General features: G+C 37.4%; 1 protein-coding gene across 1 annotated transcript in view; it reads left to right on the plus strand.

Annotated features, from left to right (window-relative positions):
- Cdh2 (cadherin 2) overlaps window positions 1-17,201 on the plus strand; it is a 205,745-nt gene that overhangs the window by 148,868 nt on the left and 39,676 nt on the right. The window contains exons 3-7 of the mRNA XM_063231811.1: window positions 2,195-2,421; window positions 4,091-4,237; window positions 5,942-6,097; window positions 7,754-7,898; window positions 10,879-11,051. Of these exons, the coding sequence (XP_063087881.1) occupies window positions 2,195-2,421; window positions 4,091-4,237; window positions 5,942-6,097; window positions 7,754-7,898; window positions 10,879-11,051 (848 nt within the window). The remainder of the gene's footprint in view (window positions 1-2,194; window positions 2,422-4,090; window positions 4,238-5,941; window positions 6,098-7,753; window positions 7,899-10,878; window positions 11,052-17,201) is intronic.

The following is a 17,201-nucleotide window of genomic DNA, read 5'->3' on the forward strand; positions in this document are numbered from 1 at the left end:
AACCGATAACTGTGTTTTAATGGATAAGAATTTTTTTAAAAGTTAAATTAAATTTTCAGTGTCGTCTCCAGTGAGGGAAGAGGCTGTCTACTGAAGGACCTTTCAGTAGATTTTCCTCTGACAATGATGGCATGGTTTTAGCACTGTGATGTGGAAGAGAGTTCCAGACAGACATACAGCGAGCCTATATGTGATTCATAGTGAGGTAAAGGACAGCTACTTTGGTACTTTAGAACATGGTATGAGTGAAACCAAGGAGACACAGTGCTCAAGAATCAGCTTAAAGAGTTTAAGCATCATATTGTAGATTTTAAGCAGGAAGGAGAAAATCACAAAAGAGGTCCAGTCCAGCAGTGGATACACCATGACCTGGAGCTGGGGGAGCACCTAAGAGACAGTTCCAGCAATCAGGTGTGGACCAATGAGGATTAATGCTGGAGTGCTAAACATTAACAAGGAACTGGACAGTGAATAATTCTGTGATCCAACTTCAGTACAGTGTGTTCCTTTCATAATAGAAAAAGGTATATACATTTATACTTAAAGGTGGAACAAACCTATCATTTTGATTTCTCGGCAAGGTTCTTTGGTGTGTTGTCTTTAATAAAAAGTAAACAATAAATAGCACTGTTCTATAGAAAATATCCCCATTTATAAATTATAAGTCACATGGCATGAAACAGCGGTAATTAGCTATCTTTTGGCATACATCTGTTCCAAAGGCCAACATTTTAGTTTAACATAATTGAATTTAAAATACAACTTTTATTTGCATTTGAAAGTGAGCAAAATATGAAGGATGATATATCTAGTATTACATGGGAAGTAATATATTCAATAGTTAAAGTACTTTATTCTCTCAAGAATTTTATGGTTACTAAGGGAAATAAGCATGTGTGTTGTTCAGCTGTAGCAGCGTGCGTATCTCAGTAAATTTACATTAATAAAAGCAAAACAACCGTGTTCTGTTTGAGTGTGAGGTGTTGGTGGAGTTCATAAATACTTAGATAATGGAGAAATGCAAAAGCTATATGATTATATCTATGTTTTGTGCCTATTGATTACCTTCCAAAGCATATACTACATAATATTAGGATTTTTTTTGGAAATGAAAGTTTGAACTTTATTTAATCTCTTTACTTGTTTCCCATGTAATTTTTTAAAGACTTCAAAGAAAATAATCTTTATTAGAGAATAATTCGTATTGCTTTTTTACCTTGAGTATTTTTAGTTTGAACATCATAAATTTTTATTTTTATTACCTGCTGAAATGCAAGCTGATGGGTACTGCATTTTAGAAAGTATTAATTTTGGGCGGGAACTGTAAGGCGGTAAAATGGTTTCCTAACATGTGCTTGGCTCCGGGTTCAGTGTGCAGCACCACACCAAAACAAGCATATAGCTTTTCAATTTAAGTCCTTGCGTGTGAGGTTAAAATAATTTACTGAAACCTTTTTTATTCTTTATATCCTTAAAACATTTAAAATATTTTTATTTGCTTTGAAATTTGCAAAATTGTTGTCACTTAATAGAACTCAGCACCACCGGGAATATGAATTTTGAAGTATTTTTTAAAAATTACCATCAGGTCTTAAAATTGTAACTCGTGGTGTGCATGAGCTTTGATAAGGAGATGCTGGGGAACACTTGCAGCTGCAGTGTGGTGTAGGCATCCTTTGGTAAGCAAGGGAGATTTGACCCATGAACCTAGCAGATAACCAAATCAAGAGGTTCTCATATCTCTGACATGAAAATGGTGTAGTATTTGCATATAACCTACACACACACCTCTTCCTGCATACCTAAGTCATCAGTGGATTTCTTATACCACCTCACACTGTGTAAGTGCTCTGTAAGCAGTTGTGCTGTCATATTTGGAGAGTAATGACAAGAAAACAAGCCAGTACATATGCAGAGCAACAGTACAAATGTAATATTGCTTTTTACTTAGAATATTTTTAATCTGCAATCAGTTGAGGTTGGTCGAAGCCTCAGGTTCAGAAACTGCAAATATAGAGATCTGACTACATTCTTACGTGTGAAAACACCTTGCAGCATATAAGAACAAAACTTGTGTGTTTGGTGCTGCTATATTTTATGATTCCACCTAAACCCAGCAGAGGTGTAGATTTTAGTTATATTTGCCTATGTAGCATAATTAGACATATATATGTGTATTTGTTATCTTTTGCAGTGAACTTCAGCAACTGCAATGGAAAAAGAAAAGTACAGTATGAAAGCAGCGAGCCAGCAGACTTCAAGGTGGATGAAGACGGCATGGTATACGCCATGAGAAGCTTTCCACTCTCTTCTGAGCACGCTAAGTTCCTGATCTATGCCCAGGACAAGGAGACCCAGGAAAAGTGGCAAGTGGCAGTAAAATTGAGCCTCAAGCCAACCTTAACTGAGGAGTCCACAAAGGTACTGTATCAAAATATGGCTTTGGAGCTGATGTCTAAAAGTCTGATTTCTAACAGTCTGAGTGAAACAGACATTCAGCTTCATGTCACATGAATGAATGGCGAGTATTTGAATTCTTATCAGGTTAAGTTCCTGAAACTATTTTGTCGTATTTTTAATCTTGTAAGATAATTAAATTAAATATATTTTAAGCAACAAGAAATTATATTTGACATGTCTGTTTATATTTTGATGTTTATAACCTAATTTAAATTAGAAGTAGTTGGTTTTAAATTTCTCAAAAGCTTTTCAAGCTGTTGTTTGTAACCACAAAATAAACAATTCTTTACATCGTGCCGTGAGTTAGATTTGTTAGATGGGGAGTGCAGATTTCCAGGAGTAATACAAAAACATCCTGGCAATGAGTGTTGGGTTTGAGGTCGGTTCTGAATAATCAAATTGGGGAGCATGAATTATTTATTCATGGATATGACTTTCAGGAATGATGTACTCCCTCTGGTGGAAGCTGCTGTAAGCTAAGATTAAATGAATTGGGTACATTTCAAGCAATATCAATCAGCAAGTTTATTGAGCACTTACTTTGTGTAAGTCATTACATTAGGGATTTTAAACAAGGCGCAATAACTTAGGAAAGTTGTCTTAATATTATTTTCTGAATATACTAGTTCTTATAGTTAATTCAAAACAGATTGGAGGAGATGCACCTATTTGTTTTGATGTCTATTATTTTGTGAACTGCATTTTGCATATTTGTACTGTGAAAGATAGGGATGCATACATTATTTTGTGATATTTAACTGAAATGTGATATGCATGCATGTATCAAACAAGAATGAATGTATCCAAGGAAAATATATCATTTCCTCCTATACTCATGTTGAGGTTTCCTTATGTGAAGTTATTAATCTCTTAACTATTACAGGGAACCATGTCACTTGAGTAATATAAAGTGAAAACTGGTAACTAATGGGGTGAAAAGATGCTTTTGTTGTTGTTGGCTCTCTGTGTTCTGGCAGACTTGCTTGGATATTTGCACTGAAACAGCAAAGGCTAATAGCTGAAATGCTTACAGATATTGGGAGAAACAGAAGGAAATGTTGACATCTAGCAGAGATTAATACCTAATGTGCAAAGTGGGTCATTTACCACATCCATCATGGCTGACATAGGTTTAGAATAATTACAGCATTAATTCTGTGGGATTTAATAGGGTCATAAATATTTGAGACATTCCTTAGCAGTATGTATTAAACATCTCTTAGAATTCAAATTATATTTTAGCACATCAAGATCTAAATTTAATGTACAGTAGCACATTACCTGAACTGTGGTTTAAACTAATGAGAAATATATAAAAGGATACTATTAAATTTTGCTTAAATATTAACTACTCTCTAAGATGGTTTATAGAAATGGCAAATAGTTTACACAATTGAACTATATAACAAATTGCTCAGAATTCAATTTTTCAATGGACAGAGTAACACCAAAATTATATGCTACTTTCTATTATTTTAATAGGAGGACAAGAAAAAACACCCTCCAGATTTACTTTTTGTTCATAATCAACTGGTTCCTATGCTTTCAGAGAGCCATTAATATTGATAGTCCTTCAAAAAACGCTTTTCCTAATTCTCAGGAATGTCTTGTATTTTCTTTTAATGCAAAGGAATCCCATGAAATTGAAGAAATAGTATTCCCAAGACAATCGATCAAGCACAGTGGCTCCCTACAAAGGCAGAAGAGAGACTGGGTCATCCCTCCCATCAACTTACCAGAAAACTCCAGAGGACCTTTTCCTCAAGAGCTTGTCAGGGTAGGACGAGACAATTTGAATTATTTCCATGGTGTTCAGCATGTCTTAGTCATATTTCTGGCTCTTTTTAAGTCTGTGACATAAATAAGAAATTTTTTTGTGTGTAAGTACAATTTCTATAGTGATTTTGAAAGCCTCTTCCCTTTTCATTTATTGTCTATTTCTTTTATTATTATTTATATAAGTAGGGCCCTTTCCAGGGCCTGGACACCAGGCGCGGTAAGCTTGTTCAGTGTGGAACTGGCTGACCTGACACCAGCGCACATTTCCACTCTGACAGCATAGGACCTGAGAGGCCCGGGCTGGAAGCGGAGCTCCCCATAATGAATTCTGCCCTCCACAGATAGCTTTGGACCAAAGAAAAAAATAAAGGGCAATCATTTGCTAAAAATGCCAGCACCAAGTGCATTTGAGAGTTTTTTAAAGAAAAAAAAAATAATGACCTCTGCTACCATTAACAGAATCCCTGGGGCAGTGCAAAACCAGAGGCTTTCCAATCTGAGAAATAAGGTTTTCTTTTTTTTTTTCAGTTACTGCAGATTCATGCTGTCAAATTCAGAAATTATATATATATATATATATATAATTTCTATATGTATATATATACATACATATAGTTACTTTTACATGTTTAGTAAAATTAGCAACCCATTTTTATTACAAAAGTACAATAAGACAAAATCATTATATTCTCAGTTATTAAAATGTAAATATTTCTGTAAATGATTACTTCACTACTGCGACACATACATTTATATGTTATATTTGGTGCTAGTGTGCTTTATGATTCAGTTTAACAATGAGTATCACCCCCAAATAAAGACACTTTCTGTTTCTGCCTAGTGGAACGTGAGAAAATAAGAAATTTAACTTAAAAAAAAAACACAACTCAATTTCATTAGTGGATTAAGTTTACTTACCTAATACATAAAATTGCTTTTATTACATGCAAAGAGTGTTGCCCAATCTGTCCCTTCTGTGTCCCTGTCTTCTTTTCATTTTTTCAGTCTGTTCCACCTCCAGTCACTGCGATACCTTGACTTAATTTTCCTGGGATTTAGTTGTATTTGGAAGAGAAGGCAATGAGCTTTAATGGGCATGGCATTTGAATATAAAATATATGTTAACACCTGCTCTCACATGCTTAGTCATTAATAAAAAGTCCTGCTGTTAGAGAACACCTTAAAATGCTATAGACAGTTTAGGGGGCAGTGAATATTGTTAGTAGATTGCAAGGAAAGAAATTTGAGGTCCAGACCTAAAACCATTATATTAGAGTTCCACATGAGGCTGTTTCACACTGTGGTAGACAATGATTTCTTATTGTAGCTGGTGCAGGAAAGGCAAACAACTTTTATTTTCGTTAAAGTGGACACCTGTCTCTGTGTTAAATAGTCTAACCTGGAAACTGCTTTTAAAAACCGACACTTCTAAATTTTGATATTTTTGCACTACCCTGCAAACATTCTTTTCGATGTGAATGAATGCTGCGCTCATCTTTCTGGCAAGAGGCGACATCTCTTTTTGAAGCCCATCCCTAAGAGGCCCAGAGGAGGAGTAGATCCTGCGACAGTTTCCCCAGTGTCCTGGGAAGAGCTAGAGCAAATCTGCATATGGACAAGGGCGTGAAGTGTGTTGTGCACTGTCTTCGACAGTGAGCCTATTTAGTCTCTTGTTTAATGTGATTGCTTTCTTGACCCTCAGATCCGGTCTGATAGGGATAAAAACCTCTCCCTGCGGTACAGTGTCACTGGGCCAGGAGCTGACCAGCCTCCAACCGGCATCTTCATCATCAACCCCATCTCAGGGCAGCTGTCGGTGACCAAGCCTTTGGATCGCGAGCTGATAGCCCGATTTCATGTAAGATTTCAACAAGCTGATAAATCAATGTGTTCTTATTTCTCTAAACATGTGCAGGGTTTCCCCTTACCTCTTATCTGTCAAACAGCCTTGACACTGTGAGTCTTAATGGCAGAAATCTTTGTAGCTTTTTGATTTAATAGTTTGAATACTGTTTTTTCTACAAGTGATGAATGCTCTTGATAAAAAACAAATAGTGCCAAAAAAGAACAAAGGATAAAAGGAAATAGCCTGAAATCTTATTACTTTTCACATGTTGATACTTGCCTTCTGATATGTAGCTCAGAAAAACTATAAGAACGAATTTACATGAATGAGATCAAAACTGTTGTATGAGAAATATATAGAGATTCCAGCACTGTTAACAGATGTATAGTATTACAATGGAAGTGAGTCCCCATTTCTGCTTTATGTTGAATGGGGAAACTTGATTAAAATGGTACATAACAGAACAGTCTCTAATTAGTTTAGTTTCTAATTTGTGAATATAAATCATAATCATACGAAATGATCTGATCTCTTCCTGTATGAATTCTCAATGTTTGAACTACGGTAGTAAAAACTTAGGAAATATGTTCAGGGAGTTTTGGGAAAAATTACTGTTCTTCAAGTGCTTGTCACTTGCATATTAGAAGACCATATCCATAGCACAATAGAACTGCAGAATTACAATATTAAGAACAGCTCCTAAAATTCAGTATTTTTTATAATTAAGATATGGCATTGAAATAGTGATTTAAATAAGTCAAGGAAAAAATACTACTTTAAAGGTATGGAAAAGCAATAATACAATTTACATTACTTAACATACTCAAGAACATCTACATAATAAAAGGATATGCTGATGCCAGCCTCACACATAACAGGAAAACCATAAAAACATTTTAGTTCAAAAGCAACAATTTAATGGAACACTACACAGTCATTGAGAAGGATGTAACGAATTTCTGTGTGCTAGGTGAAAAGATTTTGACGATCCTCTGCCAAGAGTAACTCAGTGATTACATTTGTTTAAAAGGAAAAATAATGTAAGATTTCTCCACAACTACCATCAGAATCAGAACTAGGGCAGTAGAAAGGAAAGCTGTCGTGCATACTCAAGTAGTTCTAATGTTTGTGAGTGGCTTCACAATTTAAAAAGAAAGCCTAGTGTGAACATACCCTGTGTGCAGTTAATGTTCTGGATTCTCTGTTTGTCCCATGAGCTTTAGGACTACACTTTGGTAGTACCATGTTATCAGTTACCCTGATTCCGCCATATATATTTGTTTAACAGAAGGGTTAATGAGCTGGATAGAAGTGACTCTGAATCTAGGCTCTGTCAAAAGACAGAACAGTGTGACCACCAGTGGACATTTTTGAAGTTTCCTCAGCTTCAAATGTTGATAATTTCTGCCTCATTCCTATATAGCGATTAATTGAGTTAAAACCCATTGAGATCTGAGCATCATGTTTCATCTTCTGGATAGCAGAGGTGGTGCTTTCCTGCTGTATCCATTCTAATTATGCGAAACAGACAGATTTATTAGGGAAGAACAGCTTTTGTTTTCCTGCTCTTTGTCCATTCTTGCTGTTTGAGTAGTGCTGTGATTGCGTATCGGTATCTGCCCACCGACAGATCTGCTAAGAGCCTTTGTTTTTTGATTATTTTTGCAGTTGAGGGCACATGCAGTAGATATTAATGGCAATCAGGTGGAGAACCCCATTGACATTGTCATCAATGTTATTGACATGAATGATAATAGACCCGAGTTCCTGCACCAGGTCTGGAATGGGACTGTTCCTGAGGGATCAAAGCCTGGTAAGTTTAGCCATTATCATTGAGAGATGACTCGAGGGCCTTTCACATAACTGGCACTAACATAATAAGCAAGGAAAGAAGTGATCATTATGAGACTTTTATTGTCGTTTCTTTTTTCATAATGGGCAAAAAGGAAAAGTAATTTAGGGAAACAGATTGAAGACTCAAAACAGAAAAATATGCCCCTTCCTGGCCACATGATGATTTTTCTCATCATTAAAAACAATATATACTACCACAGCAGAGTCTGTCCTATGTAAATCTCCAGGAGCTTCTCATGGTGCTGATGCAGTGAGGGCAGCTTGAAAGAGAGCACCGGATGACCAGAAACTTTGTGTCCACAGCATAGAGATCCAGTCATAGGAGATATTGCAGCAACAAAAGCCCAGTCGGATAGCTTTAGAGCTACTCGGTGTTTTTAGGATCCAGCTGTGGAGTTAAGAAAAGAGGGCATAATAGCAGGATGAGCATGATCAAAGTACGTTATGCACGTATGAAAATGCACAGTGAGATTCAAATGTATATGAATATATATATAGTGAAAAATAAAACCACAGCAGAGGCTTAGTAAAAGCAGTGACTGCTGCCCTCTACCTACTGGCTGTTTACTCTCCTAGCAGCTCTCAAGTCCTCTGCACCCTCTTTTCAGCTATTGTAACAGAACATGGCTTAGCCTAGGAACAGCACTGGCCAAAAGCCTCGCCCTTTATGAAATGGTGTTTGACAAAAGTTAGGTTCTTGTACAGAAAACACTGCAGATTTTGGTCACCATCAAATAGCTTTGACAAGAGGGCTGTTTAGTGTGAAAGGCCAATGCACAAAGCATTAGTCTGGATTTCAGTGGTAGGAGTGTGGCAGGCCTCCCTAAGAAGATCTGATGTTTAGAGAGATTTAATTTGCTATCTATTTTGCAATTTAGAAAGCCTTACCTAGCATTTAAAATTGAGCTATATAGTGTGTATATATGTAATACTTTGGTCATCTGTATAGCTTCATGCAGCTTCCTTACATATGAGACATTTTAGATACAAACAACTGTGCCCTGCACTTACTTTTTCCTGGCCCAGGTGCACTTCTTTGTATCCTCTGAAAGAAGGAGTGGGGCGGGGAGCCCCTGGAGAGCTAGACAGGAGGCTCAGTAATCTGTGTCTCCTTCTGAATCACATTTTCAGTGTAGCTTTTCTCTTTGTTTTAAAATACAGCATAGTTGAAGTATGTTATCCTTTCCAAAGCACAACCTATGCAGACATCCCCAAAACAGATAAACTTTGGGCTGTTTTTTTTTTTCTCCACAAAAGTTTTCTTTCTAAAAATCATGTACTTTTCCCTCTCTTACTTCAAATTTTATAAAACATGGTGCTTAGGGGCTGGGGATTTAGCTCAGCGGCATAAGCGCCTGCCTTGCAAACAGGCAGTCGTGAGTTCGATCCCTGGTACCGATAAAAACGAAAAAGACAAAAAAAAAAAAAAAAAAACAAAATGGTGCTTCACAAAAATTGGTAAAAAAAATAAATAAATAAATAAACTATTCATGCTATACTTCTTATGCATTTGACTATAGATTTCCATTAAGTTTCCCATAAATAAAACACTGTAAGTGGTCACCAGAAGTAAAGACATGTCATAAGTCTATTTCCTGTGGTTTTTCTATAAGTTTGAAGACAAGGTAAGGTTTCTTAATCTGATACTTTGCAAGTTAAAATTGTGTTAATCAGTATTTTGGCATACGGTTCAGAAATGTGCTTCTTCATCTAGTCATTAGTTAATTCATTCATCATATGCTTATAATAAGCAAATGCTAACTCCTCGGCCCTAATCTATCCATGTGCATTCAGCAGTGATGAGCACATTCTTGCCCTGCAGGGGCTTCCATTCTAGTTGGGCAGAGAAAGCAAAAAAACAAAATAAATAAATAAATGAAGTGAAGTTTTCAGAAAAACAAAAGTGTAGATGGTACATAACCAAAAAGCATTTCTCATTTAGAGGGGCAAGCTCTGAACAGAAATTTGATCAATGTAACCAAGCCCAAGCCACAGTTAATTATTCTTTTTAGTTTATGATTAGTATATGTTTACAATACACAATAATTATGTTCATCTTGAAGAAATTACATAAGTGCATATAGTGTCTTCATCAAGTTAACTCTGCAGTGAAAGTGTACCATATAAATGCAGAAGAGCCAAGATAAAATTTTCTCCATTAAGGTACTCAAGAAGATAGGATAAAGGTAGGAAATTTATGATCCAGTTCTTGAAAAATGCTGTGACACAAACCATTCTCAACAGCAATTGCTTTTCTTAGTGACTTCTAAACTACGCTTTATCTAACTAATGGGGACTTCCTTGTTCTTAATGTTTTATAGATTTATTTTCCAAAACGTCCAATAAGCTGAAGTCCTTAAGTTGATTACAGTATTCTTTCCATCTCCAAGGGGAAAAAAATGAAGTACATGCCCAAATCCCTACTCAATATACCGAAACAGAAATGCATGAGGTGGCTCCTGATGGCCTGAGGAACGGAGCACGCCTTTCTGTGCACGCAGCTTACTTTTAGAAAGTGACTTGGGTGCTGGAGAGTCACACTTCGCATGCCACTCTAATGCTTTTGCTCAACAGACGAAAATACGATCAACCAAGGGAAAGAATTGGCATTCATGAAATATGTTTTTGATGGCCTCTTTATTTCTTATTTGTGTTTTATATAAATTAGATCCTTCAGTGAACCTTTTCTGAATCACCGAGTGAATTTGTCTTCTAAGTTACAGGAAATTTGACTCTATAAATACGTGTCTCTTAAAACCTTCCTTTCAACTATCTACATTGTGTTTTATATTCTTTAAAACTCTTTCATCATCTAAATGATATGAAATATTGGTATTGAAAAAGCAAAACATATGACATATCATATGGGAAATACACTTTCCATTTAGGAGCCCTGAAATGCAAGATAACTGCCTGTTTTCCTTGTCTACTGGTTCTAGGAACATACGTGATGACCGTAACGGCTATAGATGCTGATGACCCCAATGCCCTCAATGGAATGCTGAGGTACAGAATCCTGTCCCAGGCTCCAAGCACTCCTTCACCCAACATGTTTACAATCAACAATGAGACTGGAGACATCATCACGGTGGCAGCTGGACTTGACAGAGAAGTAAGCCAACCAAAAACTGTATTTGAATTTATTTTTATCTTAAAGGTGAGCGGAATCAAATATACTTTAATTCCAGGTAATAACATATTCACACTGCCATCTTCACGCTATTTTGCATTAATAAATCTTTTGTGTGGTATTTTACAGAATTTCATATTGGTTGCATGATATATGTATCCTGTATACATCATTGCTACCTACATAATATTTAATGTGATAATTGACTAATTTAAGTCAACGTCTTCTAGTATCTAGTTTTTAATATTCTTAGAATTTTTTCAGTTTTCCTTTATACTCACAGATTTTCATGGGGAGCTAAATTAAACATCATTGCCAAACAGTATCTGCATAAATTAAGAGTAATTTTTGAGTCATATTTTCAAGAGACTACAAATGAAACGTAGATGATTCATTTCTTTGTAGCCCCTGTAGATAGGTTCATTTAGCACAAAGGGATTATCTCCTCTATAGAACTTACCCCTCAATTCTAAGATTAATGTATAAAATGAATTTGAACACTAGTAAATATATTCATTTTACTAACAAGCATTTAAAACTGTAAATGTAAGGAAGCACAATTCTGTCATGATAGGCTTTTGAAAAGGCATACTTTATTGAAGGCATTAAAATCCCACACATTATCTGTCTGATTGAGAAGGGCTATTTTGGTAAATTTCCAAGTGGGATGTCTCAGTATAACAGGCCTACACTCAGTGTATTCCTCTGTATCTGTGTTTTTGTTCATGAGATTCTTTCTGCCTAGAATGCCTTGCACCTTTCTCATGATTTTGAACTTTCAAACTCTTTGGGTTCTGATTCAAGTTCTGTTTGTATCATTTCATGAAAACTCCAGCCCTAACAAAGTACATACCCTTTCTCACATTCGTCCACATCATTTTTTATAGATCCTCAAGGTCATTATTTCAGCCATCCATAATAATTGTTTAAGTGAATTATCAAAATGTCAACTCATAGGGACTTGTGCTTTGTAGATGTCTGGCTGAGCTAGCTTTCACTGTAGTAAGACCTCAGATTATGTATGTCCAAAGGAAATGTTACACCCACCACAATAAATAATATTGACAAGGATTTTTGAAGATACTTTAGGATATTTTTATGCTTTATTTTCTACGGTAGCCTTCTATTGGATTGGATCAAAGAAAACATTGATATTGCAATTAATTATACACACAAAATAGTGCTAGATGTGCTTATTATAGTAATATGAGCTAATCAAGATCACTTTCTTCAACATGGAGCTGAGAGATTGACTCAGGAATTAGAAGTGTGCTCATGACATTGTACCTATTGACTTCCAGTTGACAGTGATTCTTTTTCTGGGAATGTTTTGCATCAGAAATTGTCGAAAAGAACTTTTTGCAGCAGTACTTCAGCTCAGTGGTATTCTGAACATGTATGTCTCTTCACCTCTTCCATTACTGTATGAAATACTATTCTTTTATGCCAAGAAGCTCAGCATGAATGCCATACTTTTTATGAGATTATGGGGTATTTTTCAATATTCTTTCTTGAATGCCAGATTGCTCACATACCAAGTAAATTTAGATGCATTCACAGTCCTAATATTGCTCTTTTCATACAGACTGTCATTGTGGTGTAAAGAAATGGAGCTTCATTTATGTTTTCATCCAGTAATAGTCCTATCACATTTAGCATGGCTTATTACAAGAAAGAGGCATTACGAATTAAAGACATTTTTCCTAAAGCATCCCAACCATGTTTAAAAATCAAAGCGACTGTGTTTAGTGGAGAGGGTGTAAGTGCGGCTGTAGTTGTGGCTAAGTGTATCTGCCACTGGACAGAGGAACCTTTCTCTACCCAATGGTGACAATGCAGAAATTACTTTGAAACTCACATAGAATCGTGGAGTAGATACCAGATGAGAAACCGCTTCTTGACAGTAAAATTATTAAACACAACAATGAGTTACTAGAAAAAATTGTGGAAAAACCTTCCTTCTCTGAAAGTCATTTAACACAGAGAAAATTTCTATCTTGAATGGTTTATGATAATTCTGCCTGAGGAAGGGGATAAATTACTTTGACTTTTTCAGGCCTTCTGAAAGCTTGAAATTCTTTTATTTCTATTAGAATTCACAGTTTCCTTTTTGTCGAAAGTAATTTTAGTTGTCGTTCTCTCAGGATATATGACACCTTTGTGTGATGGAACTCCTATTCATTAAAATGCTTACTGAAATTCAACTCTTTATTTTTGTTCAATCTACAAGTTTAAAAAGTAACTCTTCAGCTGGAGATATAGCTCAGTGGCACAGTGCCTGCCTGGCAAGCATGAGGTCCTGAGTTCGGTTCCCAGTACCAAAAAAAGATAACTGTTCCTTAGTTTCTCCAAGAGCTACAACCATTAGCTTATCCACTCTTTGGATATTTTATCTCCTTTGACTTCTTTCATCATTTTGAAGTGGCATGTTCTTCCTCTTCCTGATGATTTGCCTTTATTTCTATCCCTTGTCCTTTTGGGACAGACAACCCAACGCTGCTTCATCGGGTTTGAATTTTTTCTCCGTTACTTATGGTCTGTATGACCTTCACTCACCTATAACCCCAGGCCCTGCATTTTTAAATGGGAACTAAATACTACGATGCCATGAGGTGGTTGAAGATTTCTGTATCATGGTACGAGGGTTGGTTCGCCACAGGACCCCAACAATTGTAGCGCTGGTGGCCCTCATGAATGGCCACAGCAGCATCTACTGACTGAGCCAGCCCAACCCTTGTACTCCACCAAATAATTTTTCTCATATGAAAGAAGGAATGGTGATTCCTGTTTTTCAAGCCTAGTAATCCTTGTTTTGTGCCCTCACTTCTGTTCTATTTGAAAGCAGTGTTTTCCTTCTGCAAGCTCCTTCATGATCTACCCAGGCTGTCTCAAGTACGGTGGCTCTTTGTGTCCCAGAGGACGAAGTCAGAAGGCTTTAATGTGGCATCCCAGACTTCCTTGAGGCCTTGGTGCAGTGTACTCTTTCACCAACACCCCCCCACCCAGCCCCCCACCCCTGCAAAGTGTCTTGCCTCTCTCTTTGAAACAGCTGTTGTCCACCCATTCATTCAGCGGCATACAATTTCTGGTCTTACAGTGGCATTTGCATTTCTCTGGTCTTGTCTTCCTGGCTGAAAAATTCCCCTTGCCCCTATCTGCCTCCCATGCTAATCCTCGCTTAATGAAAGCCAGGCATTACCCTCTCTAAACACCCACAGGGTCTGCTACATGTCTGTGTTCGGGGCTGTGTGAGGCAGAAAGTGCACCTGCATTCCTGTTCTCAGCATCGAGGGCGGCAGCTGCTCATCTGCATTCTACCTTGAACAGGAACCCTGAAGAATGTTGAGGGAGACATTCCCCTCAGCTCAGCACAGTCTTGTTGAAAGGGCAGCCCTCCTCAGCGCGCAGTTCCCACTCCTCCCTCATCCGCCGGAAGCCTGGCCTTCTGCCTGCTGCCCCCACTCAAGATGCGCACATCCCTCACACAAAGTCTTTTGCTTCTCTTTTCTTTTTCTTCAGTAACTGTGCATGAAACCGAGGTGCTTGCATGAAACTGTCGTTGATTCCTTTTAATATTTTTTTTCCTTTGAAATTTTGAGATAGGCCTGGGGATTTAGCTCAGTGGTGTAAGCGCTTGCGTGGCAAGTGTGAGGTCATGAGTTCGATCCCCCATACAAAAAAAAAAAAAAAAGAAAGAGAGAGAGAGAGAAAGAAAAAAAAAGAAAGAAAGAAAGAAAAAAAGAAAGAAAGAAAGAAAGAAAGAAAGAAAGAAAGAAAGAAAGAAAGAAAGAAAGAAATTTTGAGATGGCTTCTTACTAACAAGCCCAGGTAGAATTTGATTTTACAATCCTCCTACCCTGGTCTCCCAAGCATAAGGATTACAAGTGTGCACAGCTGTGCTGCCCTGGATTTTATTTTGTTTTGTTTATGTTTTTGTGTTGAGATGGGCATCTTGCTCTGTTAGCCAGGCTAGTCATGAACCCATGAGAACAAGTGAGCCTCTTGCTTTAGTCCCCCAAATAACTGGGACTACAGAACCGTGCTGAAACTCTCAGCCTGCACATGTACTCTGACTGCCTTGGGGGGCACTTACTTTATGGGGCAGTTGATGATACAGACTCTTGACTCAGAGATACCTGGCTTCAAGTCTTGTCTCTGTCACTTCCAGCTGGGCATCCTTACCTTGCAAAGCCTCAGTTTATTTGTCTGTAAAGTGTGGATAAAATTTTGTCTGATAGGGTTATTGGGAGGAATAAGTTAAATTATGTATAGTGCTTAGCACTTTACCAGATACTTGTGATCTATTTGAATAAAAGGCATTATGTTTTCTTACTGAGGCCCTTAGAACATTGTTCCACACACAGGAAATACATGTATAGATATATAAATATAGATAGATATTTGTTAGTCCCTTTTCAAGACAAGAGAGCTGGGGATTACCAGTTACTAATTTGAAATATAAGTCACATGCCCGTTCTTTCCTAAGTTTTGTTGACATTACAGTTTACCTGTCCAAAACCTGACCCCATTTGTGCATCTAAAAGCAAGCCTGTTATCCTCTCCCTACATCTGTGGTTTACAGTTAATTTCCCATTTTAGGGGAGCAATACCCTGTCCCTGGCCTGCCAAAGTCATGTTCTAATTCCCTGTACCATGCATAATTTATCCAGAAACTCCAATCTGTTTGGCCATCAAGTTCTCAGATTCCTCCTAAATACATTGTGTATTTGTTCCTCCATCCAAATTGAGGAGAAGCTGGGACATCCCGTATTAAATGATCCTTGTGTTACTTCTCCTTGCTCTTAGTACAGCTGCACTCTACATTTGATTTGTTAACCTTTTTATCCAATTAAAAAAATACTCTTCCTGGCATCTAGATGACATTCAGGTAATAAAGATCAGGGAATAACTGAACCTTTTCATCTCTCCACTCGGTGATGTTATTCTCCTTTAGTGTTTTAAAAGTACGCTACAAGTGTACTTATACAATGATTTTAGTTGGTACACAGAGAAAACTGTAGCAACAAGAGACCCCAAGCCTTTTAGATGCTCCTCGACCAAACAGAGAGCACCAGAACCCAAGAATTATAGTCCTTAGAGCTTTATTTATGGCAAGTGATACTAATTTTCCATTCATAGTGGTTTTATAATAAATTTATGTAAGCTTCAAAGGAGGGAGATAAATAGGAAGTGACTCATGGTATAGAAATGCAGAGAGACGGCAGAATTGGGAAGATTGCAGATGAATCACTGCGGTTTGAGAAATAGCTGGTTTATGCTCCCAGTATAAGTTTTAATAAATAAATTATAGCCCACCATGTAAATAAGAAGACGGCTTTTTCTTAGCATAAAGTGATTTACTGAACATAATGCAAGGCTGAAGCTTTCTCCGTCATTCAGTCATCCAACCACAAGGGTCAGGCCATGCATCCCAGTGACACGAACATGAACAAGCAGGAGCCCTGCAGAAAAGCAGACTTAGGGCAAGGACAGATATATATATGATGTGAGGTATTTTTTTTTTTTTTTTTTTTTTTTTTAGTTAAAGCAAATGTTTAAAATTTTCAAAAGTTTTTTTTATAGTAAAAGATAACATCACCATGAGTCCTTCCTCACTCCTCCATCTTTCAACACGGCAGTCCTGTTGTTCCTGCCACCTCCTGGAGCAGCTCTCCAAGTCTTCTTGCATGAAGTGTCTTGGGTTGCATTGTCCAGTTGGCCTCATTGTCATAAATGGGTTCAAAATATTTCCGTTTCCTTGGCATTTTCACTTTGGGGAGGAGCCAGAAGTTGCACAGGGCCAGATCTGGTGAATTAAGGTGAAAGAAGACGCACTTTCTTGTCAGAGGTTGCCATAATGATTTTGAGATGTGACCTAGGGGTACAGCCTTGAGGACCCAAACAGCACTGCCTCAAGGACTTTGAGAGGTCAACACAAAGGCGACTTCCGTGTCTTTGTCAATCTCAAAATGGGGGGAAACCACTGCGGCTACTGAACTTTTGAAATGAAGAATACTTTGTCCTGAGGACAAGTCCTGCAGGTGTTTAGCAGAATCCCTGGTCTCCATCCGTTAGTATCAGCAGCACTTCCAGTGTCACCACAGAAGTGTCTCCTGGGGGAGATGCAATCAT

Source organism: Cavia porcellus, unplaced genomic scaffold (genome assembly GCF_034190915.1).
Source record: "Cavia porcellus strain 051 isolate PalLab524CR breed Dunkin Hartley unplaced genomic scaffold, mCavPor4.1 scaffold_20, whole genome shotgun sequence".
NCBI lineage: Eukaryota > Metazoa > Chordata > Mammalia > Rodentia > Caviidae > Cavia > Cavia porcellus.